General features: G+C 37.5%; 2 protein-coding genes across 2 annotated transcripts in view; both read right to left on the bottom strand.

Annotated features, from left to right (window-relative positions):
* Window positions 1–22311, bottom strand: part of LOC311292520 (uncharacterized protein) — a 341250-nt gene that overhangs the window by 162118 nt on the left and 156821 nt on the right. Inside the window, exon 11 of the mRNA XM_084412232.1 lies at window positions 6646–6816. Coding sequence (XP_084268358.1) covers window positions 6646–6816 — 171 coding nt within the window. The remainder of the gene's footprint in view (window positions 1–6645; window positions 6817–22311) is intronic.
* Window positions 1–22311, bottom strand: part of LOC311292532 (protein NLRC3-like) — a 437424-nt gene that overhangs the window by 258455 nt on the left and 156658 nt on the right. The gene's annotated exons all lie outside the window — the stretch shown is intronic.

The following is a 22311-nucleotide window of genomic DNA, read 5'->3' as shown; positions in this document are numbered from 1 at the left end:
GCAAAACCGTCGCCACGGATTGTTTTTTTTTTACTCACACAGGTGACTTCCCGGGCTCCGTATCCTCCCTTAATGCTGACTTCTGTTGACTTGGGACAAGAGAACGACGCATTTTAAAGCTAATACTGGCACACACAATTACCGATATCAATAGAGCTGCATACAGTTATTTTTTTCTTTGCGTGGAGTGGAGGCGCGCATCACCTATTGAAAACCGCTGGCCTATAACACGCTCTCACACTTTCTTTTTTTTTTTGCATTTTTGGGAGGAGTACAATTTACATATGTGGTTTCAACAACCAGATGCATTTACACGTGTCCAGTTTCGTCTGGAATGCATCTCAGACCTCCTCCTCAAGTTTGAGCGATCGGATTCAAATCCGTCTTGAATGCGTTTCGGAGGGCATTTACACCTGGTCTTTTCACGATCGGATAGCTATCCCATCTGAGAAAACGCATGAAGTGGCCAGGTGTAAACAGCCCCCATGACAAAAACATATGCACGAAAGCCAAAAACAAATGCTGGTTGGCCTCTCACGTCCAAATTTGAGGAAGTGGTGGGGGAAGTGACGTATGCCGTAAAGCAGTCGAGTTTTGTAGTTCTTTTTGTGCTCTGGTTACTACCCGAACCCCGAAGTTACGTAGTGCCAGTAAAAGCGATACAGACCCCATCAGGCTATGGCAGACATTTCATTCAACCTATTGTAAGTTGATGTACCCTCACAAGGGTCTTGGAAATATATTATGAAGGTTGAAAAGCTACATTGAGTGGCTTTAAGTAGCGGTCATGAGCGTGTGCACATGTGAAGAGTTTTAACTCTTTCTTCTCTGTCAATTACATGCCTTTGAATGCAACACTCTGCAGATTCACTTTATTTCGACATTGTCTAATAATCCAAATGTAGTTGTATAAGTTACTATAATACAAACCAAAGGACAGGCAATGATTTTCGGGCTACAGATGGCAGAAATAATGCTCGTCTCTTCTGTTTTTGTTGCAAAGATAGCCTATCTACTTATGATAATAATAGTCATTTAAATAAAAAAATATCTAAATAATATAATTTTATATATATGACGACTTCATGATGCAAAAGTAAAAAAAGTAGATAGGCTATCTTTGCAACAAAAACAGAAGAGACTATATATATATATATATGATCTGAAGTAACTAGCTACTTGAGTAGTTTTTTCATTGGATACTTTTTTTACTCTTACTCAAGTAACTATTAAGATTATTACTTTTACTTTTACTTTGAGTAAATATTTCTATAAGTACTTGTACTTTTACTTGAGTACAGTTTTTGGATACTCTACCCACCTCTGCTTACAGAAGGTATACTTAACTAAGAACGTTTCGGGAAACATGTGAAGAGTTCAGATGCAAAAGCCTCTAAGTGCCATCTGAAATTTTCTTATAGATTGATCATTTTTATCAAGCTCATATATTTAAGGGTGATTCTTAGACTATGGGCACTTTTATGTACTTTGGTCATATTTTTAAAAATACATAACATTTTGGACAAAATCCTCTTTCTTTTTCAAACTAACAATAAAACCTCCTTAAAAACTTTTTACTACCTTTCTATTATGATTTCTTCATAATTTTCAACCTCCTTATAGGTGTCAAAATCACTGTTTTCTCCTTGTCGCACACCCAGACTTTTTAACTTCAACAATGAAAATACAGTTTAAAAGTATGACTTATCTGGTAACTATTAATATACTTAAATTAAGCACTAGTAAAATAATTAAAATACATTATAGTATTTAATGTGAGACCACCATCAATATTACTTTTTATACAAAATATAGCTGTCGCACAGTATTGGTGTCATTTCCACCACAACACTGTAATGTCCCTTTAAAAAGTTTGTGTGAAAGATTGTTTAGGTGGTTTCTATGGAAATGTTCAGAGACATCAGAGCACATGTTGGACATGGAGGCAATTTTAAATTTTCATCAAGAACAAATAAGAAAAATCAAGGTAAATATTGCTTGATCAGTTAATATATTTATTCTACGTCATTTCCAAACATGCTGTACCTTCACGGGTGTTTTTAAAAAGTTAAAAAATTTAAGTTAAATAAGAGTATTTTACATACATGAAATGCTAAGTATTAATTCAAAGCTAATCAGTGCAGCTATCTTCCATTTTTTCACAAAAAACTACAGAAATGTCATTTCCACCACAGTCATTTCCACCACACTGCCCTCTGTGGTGGAAATGACAGCATGTGGTAGAAACATGCTGTACCTTCAAGGGTGTTTTTAAAAAGTATTTTTTTAAGTTAAATAAGAGTATTTTGCATGCATGAAATGCTGAGTATTAATTCAAAGCTGATCAGTGAAGCTATCTTCCATTTTTTTCACAAAAAAACTACAGAAATGTCATTTCCACCACACTGCCCTCTGTGGTGGAAATGACAGCATGTGGTGGAAACATGCTGTACCTTCAGGGGTGTTTTTAAAAAGTAAAAATGTTTAAGTTAAATAAGAGTATTTTGCATGCATGAAATGCTGAGTATTAATTCAAAGCTATCAGTGAAGCTATCTTCCCTTTTTTCACAAAAAACTACAGAAATGTAATTTCCACCACACTGCCCTCTGTGGTGGAAATGACAGCATGTGGTGGAAACATGCTGTACCTTCAGGGGTGTTTTTAAAAAGTAAAAATGTTTAAGTTAAATAAGAGTATTTTGCATGCATGAAATGCTGAGTATTAATTCAAAGCTATCAGTGAAGCTATCTTCCCTTTTTTCACAAAAAACTACAGAAATGTAATTTCCACCACACTGCCCTCTGTGGTGGAAATGACAGCATGTGGTGGAAATGACATTTATGATTACAAAGTACAATTGATATGGATTGCAAGAGTAGATTGACGTTGTGAATTGAGTTTACTGAGTGTGATGAGTTTAAGAGTTTTCAAAATATATTTTTCAAATAAATATTTCTCTAAATATTACTGTTTCTCTACATTCACGTTAATTCATTGTCATTTCCACCACCACCCTGTCATTTCCATCACCACACACATTTTTTAAAAACATTTAAAAAGTTCTCATCACACATTAAAAATATATCCACAATTTACGAGATCATGCTCTACTTAACCCTCTGAGGTCGGCAAACGCGCCCCCGCGTTTTGTTGGATTTTCTTCACATTGTAGCACTTTAAACTTAAATTACTCCGTCATTTATGGTCATACAGAAAAAAAGAAATATAAAAAAAGAATCTGTGATATTTCTACTTTTGTATGTGTCCACTTACAATCAAATCAAAACATTGTGCTTTTGTAAAATAAAGAAAATAAACAGGCTGTGCGTTCTGCCTCTCCGTCGCGGTGAACTTTTTTTTCTCGAGCACGTCTATAAACTGAAACAAAACTCAGCGAATACTTGTCACACATTTATGAGCCATATACCTTTATAAACATTTAAGTGTGTACTTTTAAATGATCGGATTCAAACTGAAAACAAATATTCTCTGTTTAAGTAATTTGTATAAAACCAACAAGATGTCCAGTATCTCAAACGCTTGCTCATTAGTTTTAATTTGACCACGCCTACTCGCGCAAAAGATATTCACATGCAAATCTCCACATGGAGCGCGAACGCGCTCGTTACCTCAAAAACAAAACACCAAAACACTTCATCAGTCTCTGCTTTTCGTCGAGATTGAAAGACGCGTCGTGAGCTTACATTGGCTTTACCCCAAGATGAACGCGATTTGAAGACAAGAACGATAAGGTAAGAAATTCTTACATATTAGTTTGTTATTGTTGCATAAATTTCACATTGCAGTTGAACTGTTGCTAGATATATGGTGAATATTGTCATATTTAGATCCGTGTTTACTGTTACTGTGTCTGTGGATATCTGCTCAAACGTAGATATGTATGGTAACCATAATGTTTTATATTTGAGCACGATCGCGTTTGAATGTATCACATTTTGGATCGCGATCGCGTTTGAATGTATCACATTTTGGATCGCGATCGCATTTGAATGTATCATATTTTGGAAAAGCAAAACACTCCAAACGGCTTCATGTTTTTACTATTATCTCATTTCATATCATCATAACGAATGGAAACATTTGAAGTAACATGATAATCAATATATTTTTCTCTAGCTTAGTTACTGAAATCTTTTGGAAGATTTATATAGGCTGCTATATTGTTATTATTTTATGCAGCACTGTGCATAGCCTATGCCTACAAGGCACAACAAACCTGTGTTCATTATATAATATATTGTTGGAAACATTTGTGTGTGTGTGTGTGTGTGTGTATTCTGTGAATTTTAAAAAGCAAAATCGTGCAGGCCTTTCTCTTGATATCAGTGTGTTCACTTTTTTTTTTTTTCCAGGACCCAGATGCCACTGAGTCCTGCTGACTTCAACATTCACAGTACATGTCTCTGTACATGAACATGGTAAAGTGAAAATCAAACACCTTGGAAATGAAAGGTATGTACAATGTTTTTAGGAATGGCACAAATGTCTCTTTCTTTGGATCATGTTGTGTTGTAAATAAATCCAAACAATCTAAAAGCCATTCTTTTTTAAATCTCCTCATTCTTTGTGGAAGGTTGGTCAGAATGATGGGCCCTGATAAGCTCCTAATAGGGCCATTAGGGTGTGTCTTTGTCTTTCTCAGGTGTAAAAAGCCTTACATATTAATGAGATGATCCGCCCCTTCGCATATTGCTTTTTCACACAAAACACGTCGTAAAAATTTCAAATCAATATATTGTCTTCTCTGAATGAGCAGTCAAGGTGATTTTCACATAGTTTTGGAGCAAATATTCTAGGCTACACCATACAATTTTTAAAAGTCTTGTGAAGAAATAATCAGTATGGGTTTCATGACCTTATTTCAGTGAGAATTTTTTTTTGTATTTTCACAAACCACGCATAAATGTCATTATCTCAAAACTACAAACTTTTACACACATGCTGCTGATATATTATTGTAGCAGAGTTTGTGCTGAATACAGTGTAATCAGACTTTAGCCATGAAAGTGTCACAAGTAACAGAAATAAGCACAAATGTCAGAGCATGTCAGAACACCTCCAGGGCCCAGAAAACAGCTCAGACCTCAGAGGGTTAATATAAAAATTCAAGTTAGTTATTTTCTAATAAGCTCTTGCCCTGACCAAAATTAAATTTCAGTGTGTGACAGGTGTACAGTTCACCATTTGGTCCTTAGGGCAGTTAATTTATCTCATTGACAAATGTATAATTTTTGTACATTGTGGAAAAACTGATAAAACTAGTTACAAAAATGATCTTAGACAATTCCTGAGTGGCATAAGTTATTCTGTTTTTAAATAACAGCTGTATAGAGATGTGGTGGAAATGACATTTGTTCATTGCAGGTCGGAAAAAAATGTAAAATATTAACAATTTCTCTTGTAATCTAAGTTTGTTCTCTTACAGACCTTAAAACTAGACAAATTATTTAAACTTATGAGACTGTGTTACGTGACTTTTGAACAAGTTTTTTTTAATCAACTTCACAAGCCTAAAAGTGCCCCTAGTTGAAGAAACGCCCTTAAATTCAGTAATTTCACTTAAATGACAATTAATATCTACGTAGCAGCCTACGTTCCTGCTGGATCCTGCAACCTATCTGGCAACCTGGAGTCAGGGGGGAGGGGGAGGGGATACACCGCTCTACAGTAATTTGAAAGTGATTGCAGTACCAGTTTTGGCCACAATCTTACATACTTACATACTTTTACGATAAGGTGCAGCTTAAGGTGTAACTTAAGAACGACTTAAGAAGGATTCGGGAAACGCAGCCATGATCATATCACCCCCGTATTAAGATGCATTGGTTACCAGTTTCTTTTAGAATTAATTTTAAGATTTTATTATTTGTTTTTAAATGTTTACATGGTACAGCCCCTCCGTATATTGCGGATTCAGGAGCAGAAGTCAAAGAGACTTTTACAATCTCAGTCACTGGATCAGTCTATCACAATATATCAGATTAGCATCTACCCTTAGTGAGCTCAAAAGACATTTAATCATACATGAGTGTTGAGGCACTGTTGTCTCAGGTGTGGGTTTTAAGAGTTTGAAGATGGTTTAGGTGTATTTAAGACTCCTCAGAGTCTGTGGGTCTTTATCTGTGAGTAGGTATTTTGCATATTCTGTATTAATAATTATTTGTGTTTATTATATTTTAATATTTCATTGTTTGTGCAGCACTAGGTAAACATTGTTGCGCTATTATGTGCTTTATAAATAAACTGAAATTGAAATTTAAAATTTAAAGAACAATGGAAAATTCGTAAAGGTTTCATAGCTTCATGAAGTGTGTTTCGAAAGCTCCCGTCACTGCAGCAAACATTTTACATTTTGTGAAATACAAACATTGAACTGAAAGCAGTTATGAACAGCTCTGATTCTGATGTCAGAAAAAAACATTGTTCTGCCTCTACAGAAACTGAAATAATTATTGACCCATGATCAAACTGTCTTAATCAAATATTTAAAGCTTTATATCACGTTTTAATTGTGTGTTTTTAATTCGCCGTTTAATTAAAATTAAATTGTTGTGGCTCTGTGTGATGCCGAGGGAAACATTTAAAAAAAAAAGTAATATTATAAATAAATGAGAAATACTCACGTCAGTGTGTTGAGTTGACAGTGTTTATCCTGCAGTAGAGCAGCGATCTGATTCACTCGTGTGTCTCCTAGTTTATGTCCACTCAGATTCAGCTCTCTCTGGAGTAACGGGTTTATACCCACAACTCTATTCACATACTGACAGGCTTCCTCTGCAGCAGGACTCACAAACCTGCAGAAGAGGCAACTCAGTTCTCAACTAAATGTCCAGCTTATTATATAACTAAAATAATATATTAGTTATGAATATTTAGTCTGCATATAGCTAATTTAGTTAATTATTTGATCCCGTCTCACCTCAGTGTCTTCAGTTGACAGTCTGGATCCTGTAGTAAATCATTGAGCTGCTTCACTCCTGATTGTCCAGGATCATTTCCTGTGAGATCCAGCTCTATCAGGTGTGAAGGGTTTGATCTCAGAGCTGAAGCCAGAGCTTCATAACCTTCTTCTGTCACTCTGCAGTTAGAGAGTCTAGAACAGAGAGGAAAACATTCAGCTGATTAATCAGTTAAACCTGAACAATATAAATCTGAATGATCACTCTTCCAGTCGCCTCTACAATAAGGAAGCCCCTCTTTCTGGTGGTCTACGGCACATTCAGTGGTGTTTCACTGGCGTATTGCATGGATAAGTGCAGTGATTCCCCCCCCGGGCGCTTCAGCATAAAGAGCAGTTTCCCTAAAAGAGCAAAACTGATGTTGAGCGTCTTTTTAAAGATGCCTTTCCGTCGTGTGTTTCTGGATGCAGTTGTTCCCTGTCCTCATCTATTGGCCACGATCTCACATGTCTGGGCCAAGAGTGTGCTGAGATAGTGTTTGTGGATGGTTCATGTCCTCACTGTGAGAACAGGACCATGTTGACCCTGCGGTCGTGACTGTCCTTCCTCGTGAAGGCTAGAGTCTCTCTGCTGTTACCCAGCACTGCCTCTGCTCAAAGCAGAGCCGCCAATACGTTTAACACTGCAGGAGACCTGAGGCTCACAGTGGGAGTGTTTCCCCGCGGTCCTCCCGCTCCACTGGCCTGTCGTGTGCCGTCGAGCTGCCGGGTGATGGTGAGGGGTGTTTGATATTCGATTCAACAATGGAGTTTAAAAAATACAACAGATGGACCGACGATGAGGTTCAGGCTTTATTAAGCTTATATGAGGAGAACGAAATCCAGCGAGAACTGGAAAGAGTCCTACAGAGTCCTACGTCACCGGACTAATTTGCCTAATCTTCACGATACTTTAGACTGCGATGGAAACACAGACAGCAACAGGTCTGGAGGAAAAAAAGATCCTGGGACAGATTGTTCTGGGTAATTTCGGTGGAAACGCGGCTTTATATGATCATCTTATTGAAGAACTACAGCAGCATTTAGTTTCCAATAGTCTGTTCTGAAACCCAGTCACACTAGTTCTGTGTGCTGGAAGACACTGTTTCTTCTCTTTCATTTTTACTATTTATTTGAGTCTCTCTTCTTTATTCTCTGTTGAAAAGGCAGATTTCTGCATGAACACAATCAGTACATTGTATCAAATGCTGGAAATTAAACAATTATTAACTAGATAAAAACACATAAAAATGAGCAATAGGGAAACCCAGAAAGTGCACTGCTATAAACATTGAAACATAAGCCCTGCTGTCTTCAAATAAATAAACTTCAGTCACACTGTAATTGCTGTACAGTATAATGATACTAACTGTAGTTTCTCCAGCTTGAATTGTGGGTTCATCAGTAGATCACTGAGGTTTTTCACTCCAGAGTCTCCTAGTGTATTCCTGCTCAGGTCCAGCTCTCTCAGGTGTGACGGGTTTGATCTCAGAGCTGAAGTCACATCAGAACAACCTTCATCTGTCATATCACAGGAGCTTAAACTACATTAGCAGAGAGAGAAGAAAATAAGACAGAAGAAAAGAAAACTCTTTACTCTGTAAAGTCACATCTTCTTCATCAGCAAATAAAACAGAGGAAGAGAGATCTTCATCTTTATTTCACCAGATCACAAAATACTAAGTTTGCACAAATACAATGTTAAAGTGTTTTAGTTTAAACTGTTGAAGTGATTTTAAGCATTTTGATTCTTGTATGTGAATGTGACTGACCTCAATCTCTCCAGTTTACAGTGTGAATCCTTCAGTACGGCACATAAGTGCTTCACTCCTGTGTTTCCTAGTTTATTCCCGCTCAGGTCCAGCTCTCTCAGGTGTGACGGGTTTGATGTCAGAGCTGAAGTCAGGATGAGACTCTGTTTCTCTGTAATTCTGCAATCACTCAGACTGAAGACAGAAAGAGAAAATGACTCAGATCTATGATGATCAACTAACGTGTTCATCTTCATCCAGCAGACTTTTGCTGACAAATAAACAGGGATATCAAGGTAAAGGTCACATGGAGAAAGACTACACATTGTTCATTTAAATATACTACCAACATTGTAACAATACAAAGGTTGAAAGCGTTGATGTATTTATGTTTGCACATTCATGTCATATAATTTTTAAAGGGTCATGAAACCCCGAAACACATTTTTTGATGATGTGACGCGTGACCTTTCCAACGTGATGATGTAATACGTGGCACATCTCAGAGATGGTACAAGACAAGCATTTGTGGTTAAAAACTATATATATATATATATATAGAGAGAGAGAGAGAGATATAGATATATATATAAACCAAAATACAGCGAATAGCCTTCTTGGCGCGCCTACTTTTGAAAGTCAACATTTAGATCATGTGAACAAAGTTAAATGCATTATAAAGGCCTGGGTCACTTTGGAATAAATCACAACGTGTTTCATGATAAAAACCGTGACTTTAGTTTACAGTCCGGTAAATACAGCAGGTTATAGTAAATTATTTCACAGACCCCCTGGCACTTGAGGACTGAAAGCCTCAGAAGAAAGCCCTGTCGAGGCTCTTCCCCGGTGCGGGTCGTGTCGAGCCATTAGTCTGGGTGTTTGATGAGGAAAAGATGAAATGTAGTAGTTGCAATAAACGCGTTATGAATCTGCACAACTGCAGCAGCGGAGGACTTTTATTCTGCTGAGCGGATCTGAGGAAGAACTGATGACGGGACAGTTTGATCTTCGGCTGACAAATCAGAGGAAAGGAGCGTTTCATTCCCGCCCACGTGTAGAAATTGAAATATTCAAGCTGTTCATAAATGTTTCCTGAGAACGAAAGGCGAAAAATCAAGCTGAATACTTTTGAGAAAATTAAAACAAAAAAGGAACCGTTTTCTCGTTTTTCTACTTTCAATATTAAATAAAAAACGAATGAACATTTCCTTTCATTTCATTTCCTATTTGGACTGGAATAACGAGAAATGAAAAAAGACGATCGTTTATACGTTTTTTCGTTTAGTTTAATAAACGGAAAATGAGATTCCGGCCTGATTTCGTTTTGTGGTTTACAAATCGGTTTATGGCTTTGATATTTCGTTCGCACATGTGGGCGGCGCTGAAACGGCCCTTTCATCTGATTGGTCAAACCGCTTCGTCTTCAGGACAGCCAGAATAAGAGCCCGTACGGCACACTCACATCCCACTTTAATAAGCTTTTGCACCACTCGCTGACATTTGATGCAGAAATATGTTGCTGGAACACAATTAGTGCTGCTGCGATGCTTCACTTCTAATGTACGACACTTGAGAACTCTCACGCATTCACCGTGAGACACACGCGATTGACACTTTTCACACCACACAAACATTTGCTCACGCACAGAAAAATCGCGAAGCAAAGAGGACACGGAGACCGACAGACTAGACAGAGCAGGTTACTTTATGATATTAAAAAATCTCAGCTCTCAGGTTCTGTCAATTTTATTACGAAATTCAAACAATAAATACAGTTTTGGCGCATGTAAATGTGACGCGACAGACTCCTAGCGCACATGAATCGATCATATACTAGCTAATAGTAAAACATCACGAACACTGTTGAAAAGATACAGTAGGCTACAACTTACCGAAATGTATAGTCAATATTAAATTAAATTACAATAATTGAATTGAATTGAAATAATAAAAAAGCGTAGCTTACCAGAAATTGTACCATGTAAACATTGTAACATGTTGTCACTAAACCTAATAAAATGTTAGTAACAATCACAATAGCCTATACTTATTGTGATGCAATGTTTTTTATATATATATATATATATATATATATATATATATATATATATATATATATATATATATTACTTTTAAGATATATGAAATATAAATTATTTAAACAAATAAATGTATATCATTTTGTCGTTTCATAGATCTAATTTTAAGTATTAATGTTATTCACTAAACATGCTTATCTTCTATCTTCTTACAAGTTGCTCATGTAATATATGCAAAGTAATAAATTGAGTACTAATTTGACCTTGTTGTCTCTATACTTTAAACATAGCAAGTCAGTGCAACAAAGGCAACAGTAGGTTAGCGTTAGCTACGTGATGATAACTGTAAACCATCCGAATAAAGTACCGTATCCAGACATAATATTTTAAACTAACCATTCAGAGACGTCCTGCTGGAGCAACTTCTTCATCTGTTGCTTCTCCATCTGGATCAGATTCGGGATCAAACTGAAACGCTTGAACGACTGCGTGTCTTCGTGCCATTGCAATATATCCAATGTAAACATGCATGGTACCGCAAGATGGTCAAGGCCACACCCACCCTCCACCTTGCCCCGCCTTTCTCCTCCTCATTAGCATTTAAAGCTACAGACACCGAAACGGCCTGTCTGAAGGAAGCTCATTCTGGGACTGGCTTGTAGTGGCTATAATTCTGCACCGAGGCTTAATTTTTGGAAAGAGATTTCAGATACAGTACTAGGGACCACTAAGGCCTATATTAAAGCCTACAAAAAGTAGCATGTCATGGGACCTTTAAACTAAACGAAAAAACGTATAAACGATCCGTCTTTTTTAATTTCTCGTTATTCCAGTCCAAATAGGAAATGAAATGATCAGATGATACGCGGACCGTACGGTCCTACAACCGGCTTTCTGGTGCATTACCATCAGCTTCTGCTCCTGACGGTGACATCACGTACCAATCTCAATCCTTGGGCTGACACTTGATGGAAAGATGCACACACTCTCGACACCTGGTTTTCTTATAGTTTTATATAGTTATATGGTTTTATATAGTCATGGTTTTGTTTTTTTGTTGCCAAATTGGTTTGAAACAGTTGTTGAAAAAACAATTGAACTGACAAATTATGCCTGATATCTGTTTGACTTACAGTTTCATTGATCACTGAGATAGCACTGACTTGGAATGAAGTTGCTTCAATAGAAAAAAAAAAAAAAAAAAAAAAAATTAGCTTAGATGTAGTAAACTACCTTTGCCATATTGACAAAAGTACTTATACAGCTGTGATAAAGTCACATTAGCTGCCACCGCTGGCGAAGCAGCACTGACACACACACACACACACCTCATTCATCCACATCTCGTTCCTCCCTCTCATTGTCGCTATCATAGGAGCGCGTGCTGATCGCACATGGACATTCATCCATCTCTCCACTCTCCCTTCCATATCCATTTCCCGGTCATTTCACCCACTTATACTGTACTGTCTTGTCGTTTCGTCCTCGTGTTGTGTGTCTGTGAGGGTGTAGTCAGTCTTCCAGTGGGAAAGACCGACCGATCGAGCGGCAGCCGCTGATGACATCACGGCCGGGTCGCGCCGGCGCTTTGCAACCGGAAGCTGACCAAACCATTGTCTAGTGTGAATAGGTGTTCGTCTGTGTATTTAAATGCAAAGATTATGTGTTGTGTACTATGTGTGAATGGATTTTGTGTTTATTATTAATACACATATATATTTAGAAATGGATTATTATTGATTATCAAATACAGTGGTGTGAAAAAGTGTTTGCCCCCTTGGTAAATATGATCAAATATGGCTGTAAAAAATAAATCTGCATTTTTAATCCTTTTGATATTTTATTTTAAAAATGTGCAAAAATCTAACCTTTCATTGAAGTAAAATAATTGAAAGTGGGGGGAAAATCACATTATGAAATAAATGTAGAACCCATCCCGTTTGAAGTTCCAGTAGTGTCAGATACTTTTCAAATGTTCTATGGTCAGATGAAACAAAAACATTAGCTTTTTTGGCAGCAAACACTTAAGATGGGTTTGGTGCACACAGGGATAAAAAAGTACCCCATGTGTAAAATGAAATATTCTGCTGTATCTTTAATGCTGTGGGCCTAATTTTCTGCCAGAGGTCCTGGACATCTTGTTCAGATACATAGCATCACAGATTCGATCAAATACCAACAGATAAAAAATCTAAACCTGACAGCCTGTGCTAGAAATCTTATAACGGAGAACAGGATGGAGAGATTCTGTATGGAGGAATGGTCTCTGATCTCTTGTCAGGTGTTCTCCAAACTCATCAGGCATTATAGGAGAAAACTCAGAGCTGTTATCTTGGAAAAAAGAGGTTGCAAAAAGTATTTAATAAAAGGGGGCAAACAATTGTTCCCAACGTGTTTTGGAGAAAAACATTTATTTCATAATGTGATTTTCCCCCCACTTACAATTCTTTTACTTCATTTTTTAAATAAAATATCAAAAGGATTAAAAATGCAGATTTATTTCTTACAGACATATTTGATCATATTTACCAAGGGGGCAAACACTTTTTCACACCACTGTAGATGAAGTATTTGTATGTGTATTAAATGTAATATGTACCCATGGCCGCGGGAACTAGGGCTGCTGACAGCACGAGAAGTTAAAATTATATGACTTGAAATAAAGTTTTTGTTTTTCCACCTTTATTCATAAAATTGTTCAAAATATAATTTAGTTTTTATATGATGTCAAATCTGCAGAGTGTGGAACTGAGAAAAATGACTTTAAAGATTTTTAGTTGTCCCGCCAAATTAATTATAGGTAGGACACTGGAAATCTGGCAAATAGATGTTTTAGTAATGAAAACTATATACATAAAACAATCTTGAGCTCAAACTTGACTTTTGACCACTATTGTAAAGTTACTGTACTCTGCCTTTGTATTGTCAGCAAAAAGTGAGAATTCATGCCAAGGCAAAAGGCAGTAACTTCCACATTATTAATATTTGGTGGCTGATCAGCATTAACAAAATCATTATAGTAATACCTGTGTAAAATCTAGTGATCATGGCATTTATTTTGTATGATTTACAGTTATTTATAGCCATCTACTTATTGCTATCCTGGGCTTTGGTTGCATTCTGATGGCATTATTAATATATTTGACATGACAAAATACCTCCATAGATATATTAGTCCAGCGTTGGCTCGACCGTGTTCAGGGCGGTGCTGAAGGCGCCGGCGAAGTTTTGGCACTCTGCCAGCTAGATGCATGAGTGTTTCAACCAGGTCCAGTACCCGAACTGGGTGAGGCGGGGCTTTAGTTCTTGGTTGTATTCATCTGTTACGGCATGTGTAACATTTTTCTGTCAACTCTGCATAATCCTTAGCAATCGATATCACACAAATCAGTTATTCTCTCGTGCAGGGGCTGCTTCACTGCGTTATGTGAGAAAGTGCTGTTCTTTATAAGAGAAGCTCTTCAGAAATAGTGGACATTGCATTTATTAGCACTCATGGGATATTATAAAAAATTATCCAAACTATAATAGCCTATAATAGCCTAGCCTACATATTTTAAAATTGTATCATATATTGCTGCCACAATAACCATTTCAAATGTTTACATGCTTTCTTCTCTTTCCCATTTCTGTTCGCTGAGGCGGAGCTGTGATAAAAATATTGTTCTTGTAAATACTTTCCAGCATTCAGTAATAAAAGTGTACATCGTACATACGGTGCTCGGCAGTGATCAAAAAGGATTTAAACAGTGAATTTTGAATCTCTTCTTGTAAACTGTGGATTTGGACGGCAATAAAATCACAGACTTACCCCTGTACATGTTGAAAATACCGTACGACCATGAGAGAAACAATTGCCGTCTGAATAGGGCTCAACTGGCAGTGCTTTCACTGGCCTTTGAAAGCTCTCCGCGGACGGCGCATCTTTTAGCACAACTATTCGCTGTATCGCTGCCATAGTTTGAGCAAACTCCCCATCACAATCATTCCCTTTAAATATGGACTGCATTTATATAGCGCTTTCACAGACCTATGGCCACCAAAGCGCTTTACATATAGCCTCACATTCACCCATTCACTCACTCATTCATACACCGACAGCAGTGTCAGCCATGCAAGGCGCCATCCAGCTCATCGGGAGCAGCTGTGTCTTGCTCATGGACACCTCGACATTTGGTCAGGTGGAACCACCAACCTTCCGGTTTGTAGACAACCTACATGAACCACTGAGCCACTGCCGCCCCAAATAGACTCCTGAGCCTTTACTGCATATTGGTTTGCCAGCTGATGTACCTTTGGATAATGTAATTAAAAAGCTAACAACAATCAGTGTAATGACTATTTTATTCTTTGCATGAAAACACTTGAATTAGCCTGTTGCACTGGGTGTATTACAACTTATATTCGTCTAGACGGTCAACAGTGATAAGGTGAAGCTAAGAGTGGTTCAGACCAACCTTCCGAACGCATGACTTACAGACAGAGGTGGGTAGTAACGAAGTACATTTACTTCGTTACATTTACTTGAGTATTTTTTGGGAAAAATTCTACTTTTAAGAGTAGATTTGAATGTGGGTACTTTTACTTTAACTCGAGTACATTTCTAATGAAAAAACTGTACTTTTACTTCGTTACGTTGGACGTTCCTCTCGTTACTTTATTTTAATGCAATATGTGTTAAATGCGTAGTTTATTCCAAGCGCGCTGTATCTTTTTTTCTGGGCTTGAGCGATGCTCAATTCACAAATGAATCACTCTTTTGAGTCGATTCTGTTCAAAGACTTCATCAAACAACAAGTTAGATCTGTCTAAATCGGTTCGCGAATCAGTTTGGATGATCTGTTCAGTTCCTGCACGCACTGAATCGTCTGAAGCGATTTCAATTCACACTCGACTTGGAGTCGTAACAGGAAGATTTAAGAACACCAAGAGCGTTTGATGAAGTGGCCGTGGACCTACAGTACAGTCAAGTGAGAGCAAATCTGCAAATGCATCATATTTTTGCCAGCGATGAAGATCTTTATTAGTTGATCATCTTCGTAAGCTGTCTGTGAATGAATGATTCCACAGGACGATATTCGATCTCATTTCACTCAGGTAATACATTTTACAACCAAACAGATTATTACACCACTAAAGCACTACTAGAAAGTATGACATTACCCGTTTTTGGACATATACATTAATTTATACATTAAATAAGCTACCATTGTTCACAGTTTATGAACACCCGCCATCCCGCGGTAGTGTGTGTGTGTATTGTTGCGCAGTGGCGTGCGAACTCTACTTGAAAACGAATGCCTTTGCCTGCCGTAGACACAGTTAACCAGTTTAAACATGCTTGCAGAAATATACATTTGATTATATTTTGGAGAACAGACAGAAGAAGATCCGATGATGTACTTTTTTTTTTTTTTTGTATTCAGATGTTAATGGCACACTATGTAGAAATTGTGTTTTTGTCAAACAGCGACCCCTAGAGTCGCTGTGGAATACTTGCACTGTCGTAAATATCCGATTTACACTGTTCCACTATTACACTACCGATCTACACTATATAGCTCGTTTACAATATTTACAACCTCTACGTTAGGCTTATTTATGTCCTGATAATTATGTGAGATATTGAAAACTGTTCTCATGATAATCGCAGGAATCAACGTCAACAGCGTCGTTTGATATCCCTCAGGACTACGTGATAAATACACCTCACAACACCTGAGTTCAGCTGGCAAACTAGTTCGTGAGGCAAGCTAGGCAATAAAACATAACGCAGAACACACGTAAGAGAAACGAGTGTTTGTTAGCAAGTCTGTTAACAGCTCTGATAATCAAAGCTATAGCTAGACATATGTGGAAATGATTGGACTGGTCTAATTATCAACAATGCATGAATGAACAGCATCGTAAAAAATGACAGCCTACTACAAGCAAGAGCAACAACATACAACGCTTATAGTTTACAAATAAGAGATTTATTTACTGGTCACTTCATGCGTTTTCTCAGATCGGATAGCTATCTGATTTATCAAAACGATTCCATTTACACCTGGTCACATAAATGTGTTTTGCAAAATGGATTTAAATTCGATCTTCAATTCCCGCGCTATATGCAGATTTAATGGAGTGCACGTCACCGAAAGCAACAGATTGAGCTGCATTTTATTGATCATCAGCTAAAATTTCACAATCAAAGACCGCAATAAGAGAGAGCAGCAACAGCCCTGGTAAGATCATTTCATATCTTTACTTTTAATGATGATGATTGTGCGTTCAGCGTCTGTGACTTACTTTCACTTTGATTTGCGATAGTTTGCACGTTGGCTTGATGAACAGATTAGTGATGGGCATTCCGGCTCTTTTTCGTGAGCCGGCTCGTTTGACTCAGCTCACTGAAAAGAGCCGGCTCTTTTTGACTCACAAACGGCTCTTATAATATATGTTTTAACTCGCTGAAAGTCTACCGCACAACATTTTTAATTGTCCATAACAACCCAAAAACGTGTCTGCTTGCCTTGCACATCTAATTAATGGGCAAAGTTATGACTGACTATTTTTCTTACCATCTTTTTTTATTTTTTATGTGGATGTTATTGAGCTTGTAGAAGTTTAGCTCTTGCGTTCTTCTGAACATCTTGCGCTGCAATTGCCCGATGTCATTTCTGACCATAATCTCTCTTTTAAATGCCTATTCCATGAGTGGTAGGCTACGACTGGCTGTTTTAAAATATAACTAATATCGAAACAAAATAACAAAATAAGCCAGGCAGTCTCATCTAAGAGACGTTTAGGCCTCCTCCAATAGTACTGACAGCTGGGCTCATAGTTTGCAGGTTTGCTTAGTGGCAAACTTTTTTCATTTGACTGGTTCAACCGCCACCCGCCCGAATTTAATTAAAATATTATTTTTTTGTCACGTCATCCGCCCAGTCCTCGGTTTATCCGCATCTCTAGTGTGTGTGTGTGTGTGTGTGTGTGTGTGTGTGTGTGAGAGTTAGCTCGGCCCTCCCTCATGCAGTTTAATTGGTTGACAACATCGCATGTATGATTGACAGGAACAGAATGTGAGGCTGATCAGACAGTCGAAACAAATGTGTGTGCGCCTTTAGGCCTATATAATTATGTTTTTGTTGGCTTTTGAATTAGTCAATTATTTTAAATACAATTAAAATCATTCATTATTTCATTATTAGCCAGCTCCCATTGTTCACCTACAAGAGCCGGCTCTTAGATCCGGCTCATTCGCGAACAACCCATCACTAGAACAGATGCTCAGTTGCTCATCTGCGGTGATGCGTGTTCCAGTAGCGTCGTCATATCTGGCTATAACATATTGCCTATAACAGGGGTTTTCAAATTGGGTGAATGTGAGCCTCCCCTTAGAGTAGGTAAGGACAGCCGAGCCCCCCCTTCCCCAAAATCCCGTCCGCCTGCCCTAACCCACACACGCCTCTGCAGTAAATGCCATCTTTTGTGTGTTCCAGGCAATGATGAGTTTCAATAACAACTGATAAAATGTAAATATTATTTTATTTCCACAACTTTCTTAAAAGTGCATTCATAAACGATTCTTTGGAACAGCAAATAATTTCCAACTTCATGCAGGCCTAATTGAGGCTACTTTTAAAATCACTGAACATCAGTAGGCCTAACCACAAGTCAACAAAACATGCTTTAACTTGTGCAATCGGCGCCAGAGCCACCGCCGACACCTGACGGCTGAAATCGGCACTGTGTGTCTGGGCTTTAAGAGCACATTTGAAGGAGATGCACATCATCTTAAACAAAATCAGCAGTGGTGGAAAGAGTACTGAAAAAACATACTCAAGTAAAAGTACCATTACATTCCAAAAAATGTAGTGTGAGTAGAGTAAAAAGTACTTGTCCAAAAAAACTACTTGAGTAAGAGTAAAAAAGTAGCTTATTTAAAAGTACTCATGAGTAGTGAGTAGCGAGTACTGAGCTGTGGATTCTACCCCCTTATAATAAACAATGTGCACTACAATTAATAAATGTAAAAAAAAAAAAAAATGCACTTACTGTAATTCACATTATATTTTGTTCTTTGTCAGAAAGATTGAAGAATATCTATCATCCATCTTTTTAAAATGCATCAAATCAGTAAACTCATCACTAGGGATGGGCAATCGATTAAATTTTCTTAGTCGATCGTCGGGAGAATTAACGATCGACTATCGATTAATCGTTAATATTTTTATATTGAAATTCATTATTTCTTTAACTTTTTATGAATTAAAAATGCAATGAAAATACAAAAATACAGTTTGTTTGTCCTCGATGAGATCTTTATTACAAGAAGATCAACTTGTGGCAGTGAACCTGGACGTTCGGTAGACTTGAAGATAAGCCCTGCGGTGCTCTGTCTAAAACAGCGGAACCTGCAGCTGCGAGCCGGCGTTCTTAAACAGAGACCCATGGCCACTTCATCCGTTTTCTGTGATCGGATAGCTATCCGATCGTGAAAAGACCAAATGTAAATGCCCTCCGAAACGCATTCGAGACGGATTTAAACCCGATCGCTCAAACCACTTAAGGAGGAGATCTGAGACGCATTCCAGACGAAACTGGACAAGAGTAAATGCATCTGGTTGTTGAAACCACATATGTAAATTTGACTTAACGTTATCCCAAAAATGCTAAGAAATAAACGTGTGAGAGCGTGTTATAGGCTATATGTCATGTTATAGCCAGATATGACGACGCTACTTCAACACGCATCACCACAGATGAGCATCTATTCATCAAGCCAACGTGCAAACTATCGCAAATCAAAGTGAAAGTCATTCATCAACACACAATCATCTTCATTAAAAGTAAAGAACCGAAATGATCTTACCAGGGCTGTTGCCGCAATATCTTGTTGCGGTCTTTGATTTAGACGTTTTCGCTGATGATCAATAAAATGCAGCTCACAGCAGTTGCTTTCGGTGACGTGCAACAATTTAAATGCATATAGCGCGGGAATTCAAGATCGGATTTATATCCGTTTTGCAAAAACACATTTATGTGACCAGGTGTAAATGGAATCGTTTTGATAAATCAGATAGCTATCCGATCTGAGAAAACGCATGAAGTTCCCATAGAACTTCTGCACCAGTTTACTGATTTCTGTTTAGAAAGATAAGCATGTTGACATGATCTGGGATCAGACGCGACCGCAACCTGGTGACAGCCAGTCCAGCCGCCGAAAACACCCGCTCTGAGGGGACTGACGTTGCCGGGATGCACAGGTACCTCCGCGCTAAAATTAATTCCATTGCTTCAAGACTCACACTACGCAACGCAACCTGCATTAGATTAATCGATAACAAATAAACGTGATCGACGAAATTCTTAACGATCAATTATCGATCGTCGATTAATCATGCCCATCCCTAATACCATCACAAGGGTCTTGGAAATATATTATGAAGGTTGAAAAGCTACATTGGGTGGCTTTAAGTAGCGGTCATGAGCGTGTGCACATGTGAAGAGTTTTAACTCTTTCTTCTCTGTCAATTACATGCCTTTGAATGCAACACTCTGCAGATTCACTTTATTTCGACATTGTCTAATAATCCAAATGTAGTTGTATAAGTTACTATTATACAAACCAAAGGACAGGCAATGATTTTCGGGCTACAGATGGCAGAAATAATGCTTGTCTCTTCTGTTTTTGTTGCAAAGATAGCCTATCTACTTATGATAATAATAGTCATTTAAATAAAAAAATATCTAAATAATATTTTATATATATGACGACTTCATGATGCAAAAGTAAAAAAAGTAGATAGGCTATCTTTGCAACAGAAACAGAAGAGACTATATATATATATATATAGGCTTATATGATCCGAAGTAACTAGCTACTTGAGTAGTTTTTTCATTGGATACTTTTTTACTCTTACTCAAGTAAAGATTATTACTTTTACTTTTACTTTGAGTAAATATTTCTATAAGTACTTGTACTTTTACTTGAGTACAGTTTTTGGATACTCTACCCACCTCTGCTTACAGAAGGTATATTAACTAAGAACGTTTCAGGAAAACATGTATTAACGATAAGGTGCAGCTTAAGGTGTAACTTAACCCTCTGAGGTCGGCAGCCAGCCAACAAGATGTCCAGCTTCTCAAACGCTTCCTAATTACTTTTAATTTGAACACGCCCACTCGCGCAAAAGACATTCACATGCAAATCTCCACATGGAACGCGAACGCGCTCATTACCTCAACAACAAAACATCAAAACACCTCACAAGTCCCTGCTTTTCGTCGAGTTTGAAAGGCGCACGTTTGGAGCTTACATTGGATTTAGGCTACCTCAGAAGAAGAAGAACACGATTTGAAGACAAGAAAGGTGTAAGGTAAGAAATTCTTACATATTAGTTTGTTATTGTTGCATAAATTTCACATTGCAGTTGAACTGATTACTCATACAATTAACTCATTACAGTTAATTTGGCCACGCCTACTCGCGCAAAATTATATTCACATGCAAATCTCCACATGGAACGCGATCGCGCTCATTACCTCAAAAACAAAACACCAAAACACTTCACTTTTCGTCAAGTTAGGCGCACCGTGAGCTTACATTGGATTTAGGCTACCTCAGAAGAAGAAGAACGCGACTTGAAGACAAGAAAGATTTAAGGTAAGAAATTCTTACATATTAGTTTGTTATTGTTGCATAAATGTCACATTGCAGTTGAACTGTTGCTAGATATATGGGGAATATTATAATATTTAGACCCGTGTTTACTGTTAGGCCTACTGTGTTTGTGGATATCTGGTCAAACGTAGATATGTATGGTAACCATAATGTTTTATATTTGAGCGCGATCGCGTTTGAATGTATCATATTTTGCAGCGCGATCGCGTTTGAATGTATCATTTGAAAATTTGAAAAGCAAAACACACCAAACGGCTTCATGTTTTTACTATTATCTCATTTCATATCATCATAACGAATGGAAACATTTGAAGTAACATGATAATCAATATATTTTTCTCTAGCTTGGTTGTTACTGAAATCTTTTGGAAGATTTATACTGCTATCTATTGTTATTATTATTTTACCCAGCACTGCGCATAGCCTATGCCTACAAGGCACAACAAACCTGGTGTTCATTATATTATATATTGTTGGAAACATTTGTGTGTGTGTGTGTATTTTGTGAATTTTAAAAAGCAATTTTAACCAGAAAAATCTAATATTTATTTCCAAAATCGTGCAGGCCTTTCTCTTGATATCAGTATGTTCACTTTTTTTTCCAGGGCCCAGATGCCACTGAGTCCTGCCGACTTCAACATTCACATGAGTATCTGGAACATGAACATGGTAAAGTGAAAATCAAACACCTTGGAAATGAAAGGTATGTACAATGTTTTTAGGAATGGCACAAAGGTCTCTGTCTTTCAATAAGTGCTTTTTTGCCATTTGTTGTGTCTATTTGGATTATGTTGTGTAAATAAATCTAAACAATCTAAAAGCCATTCTTTTTTAAATCTCCTCATTTACAGTATTGTGCAAGGTTGCTCAGAATGACAGGGGCCTGATAGCTC

The sequence above is a fragment of the Rutilus rutilus genome (assembly GCF_951802725.1).
Source record: "Rutilus rutilus genome assembly, chromosome: 6".
Taxonomy (NCBI): domain Eukaryota; kingdom Metazoa; phylum Chordata; class Actinopteri; order Cypriniformes; family Leuciscidae; genus Rutilus; species Rutilus rutilus.
This window is presented reverse-complemented; position numbering and strand designations above follow the sequence as displayed.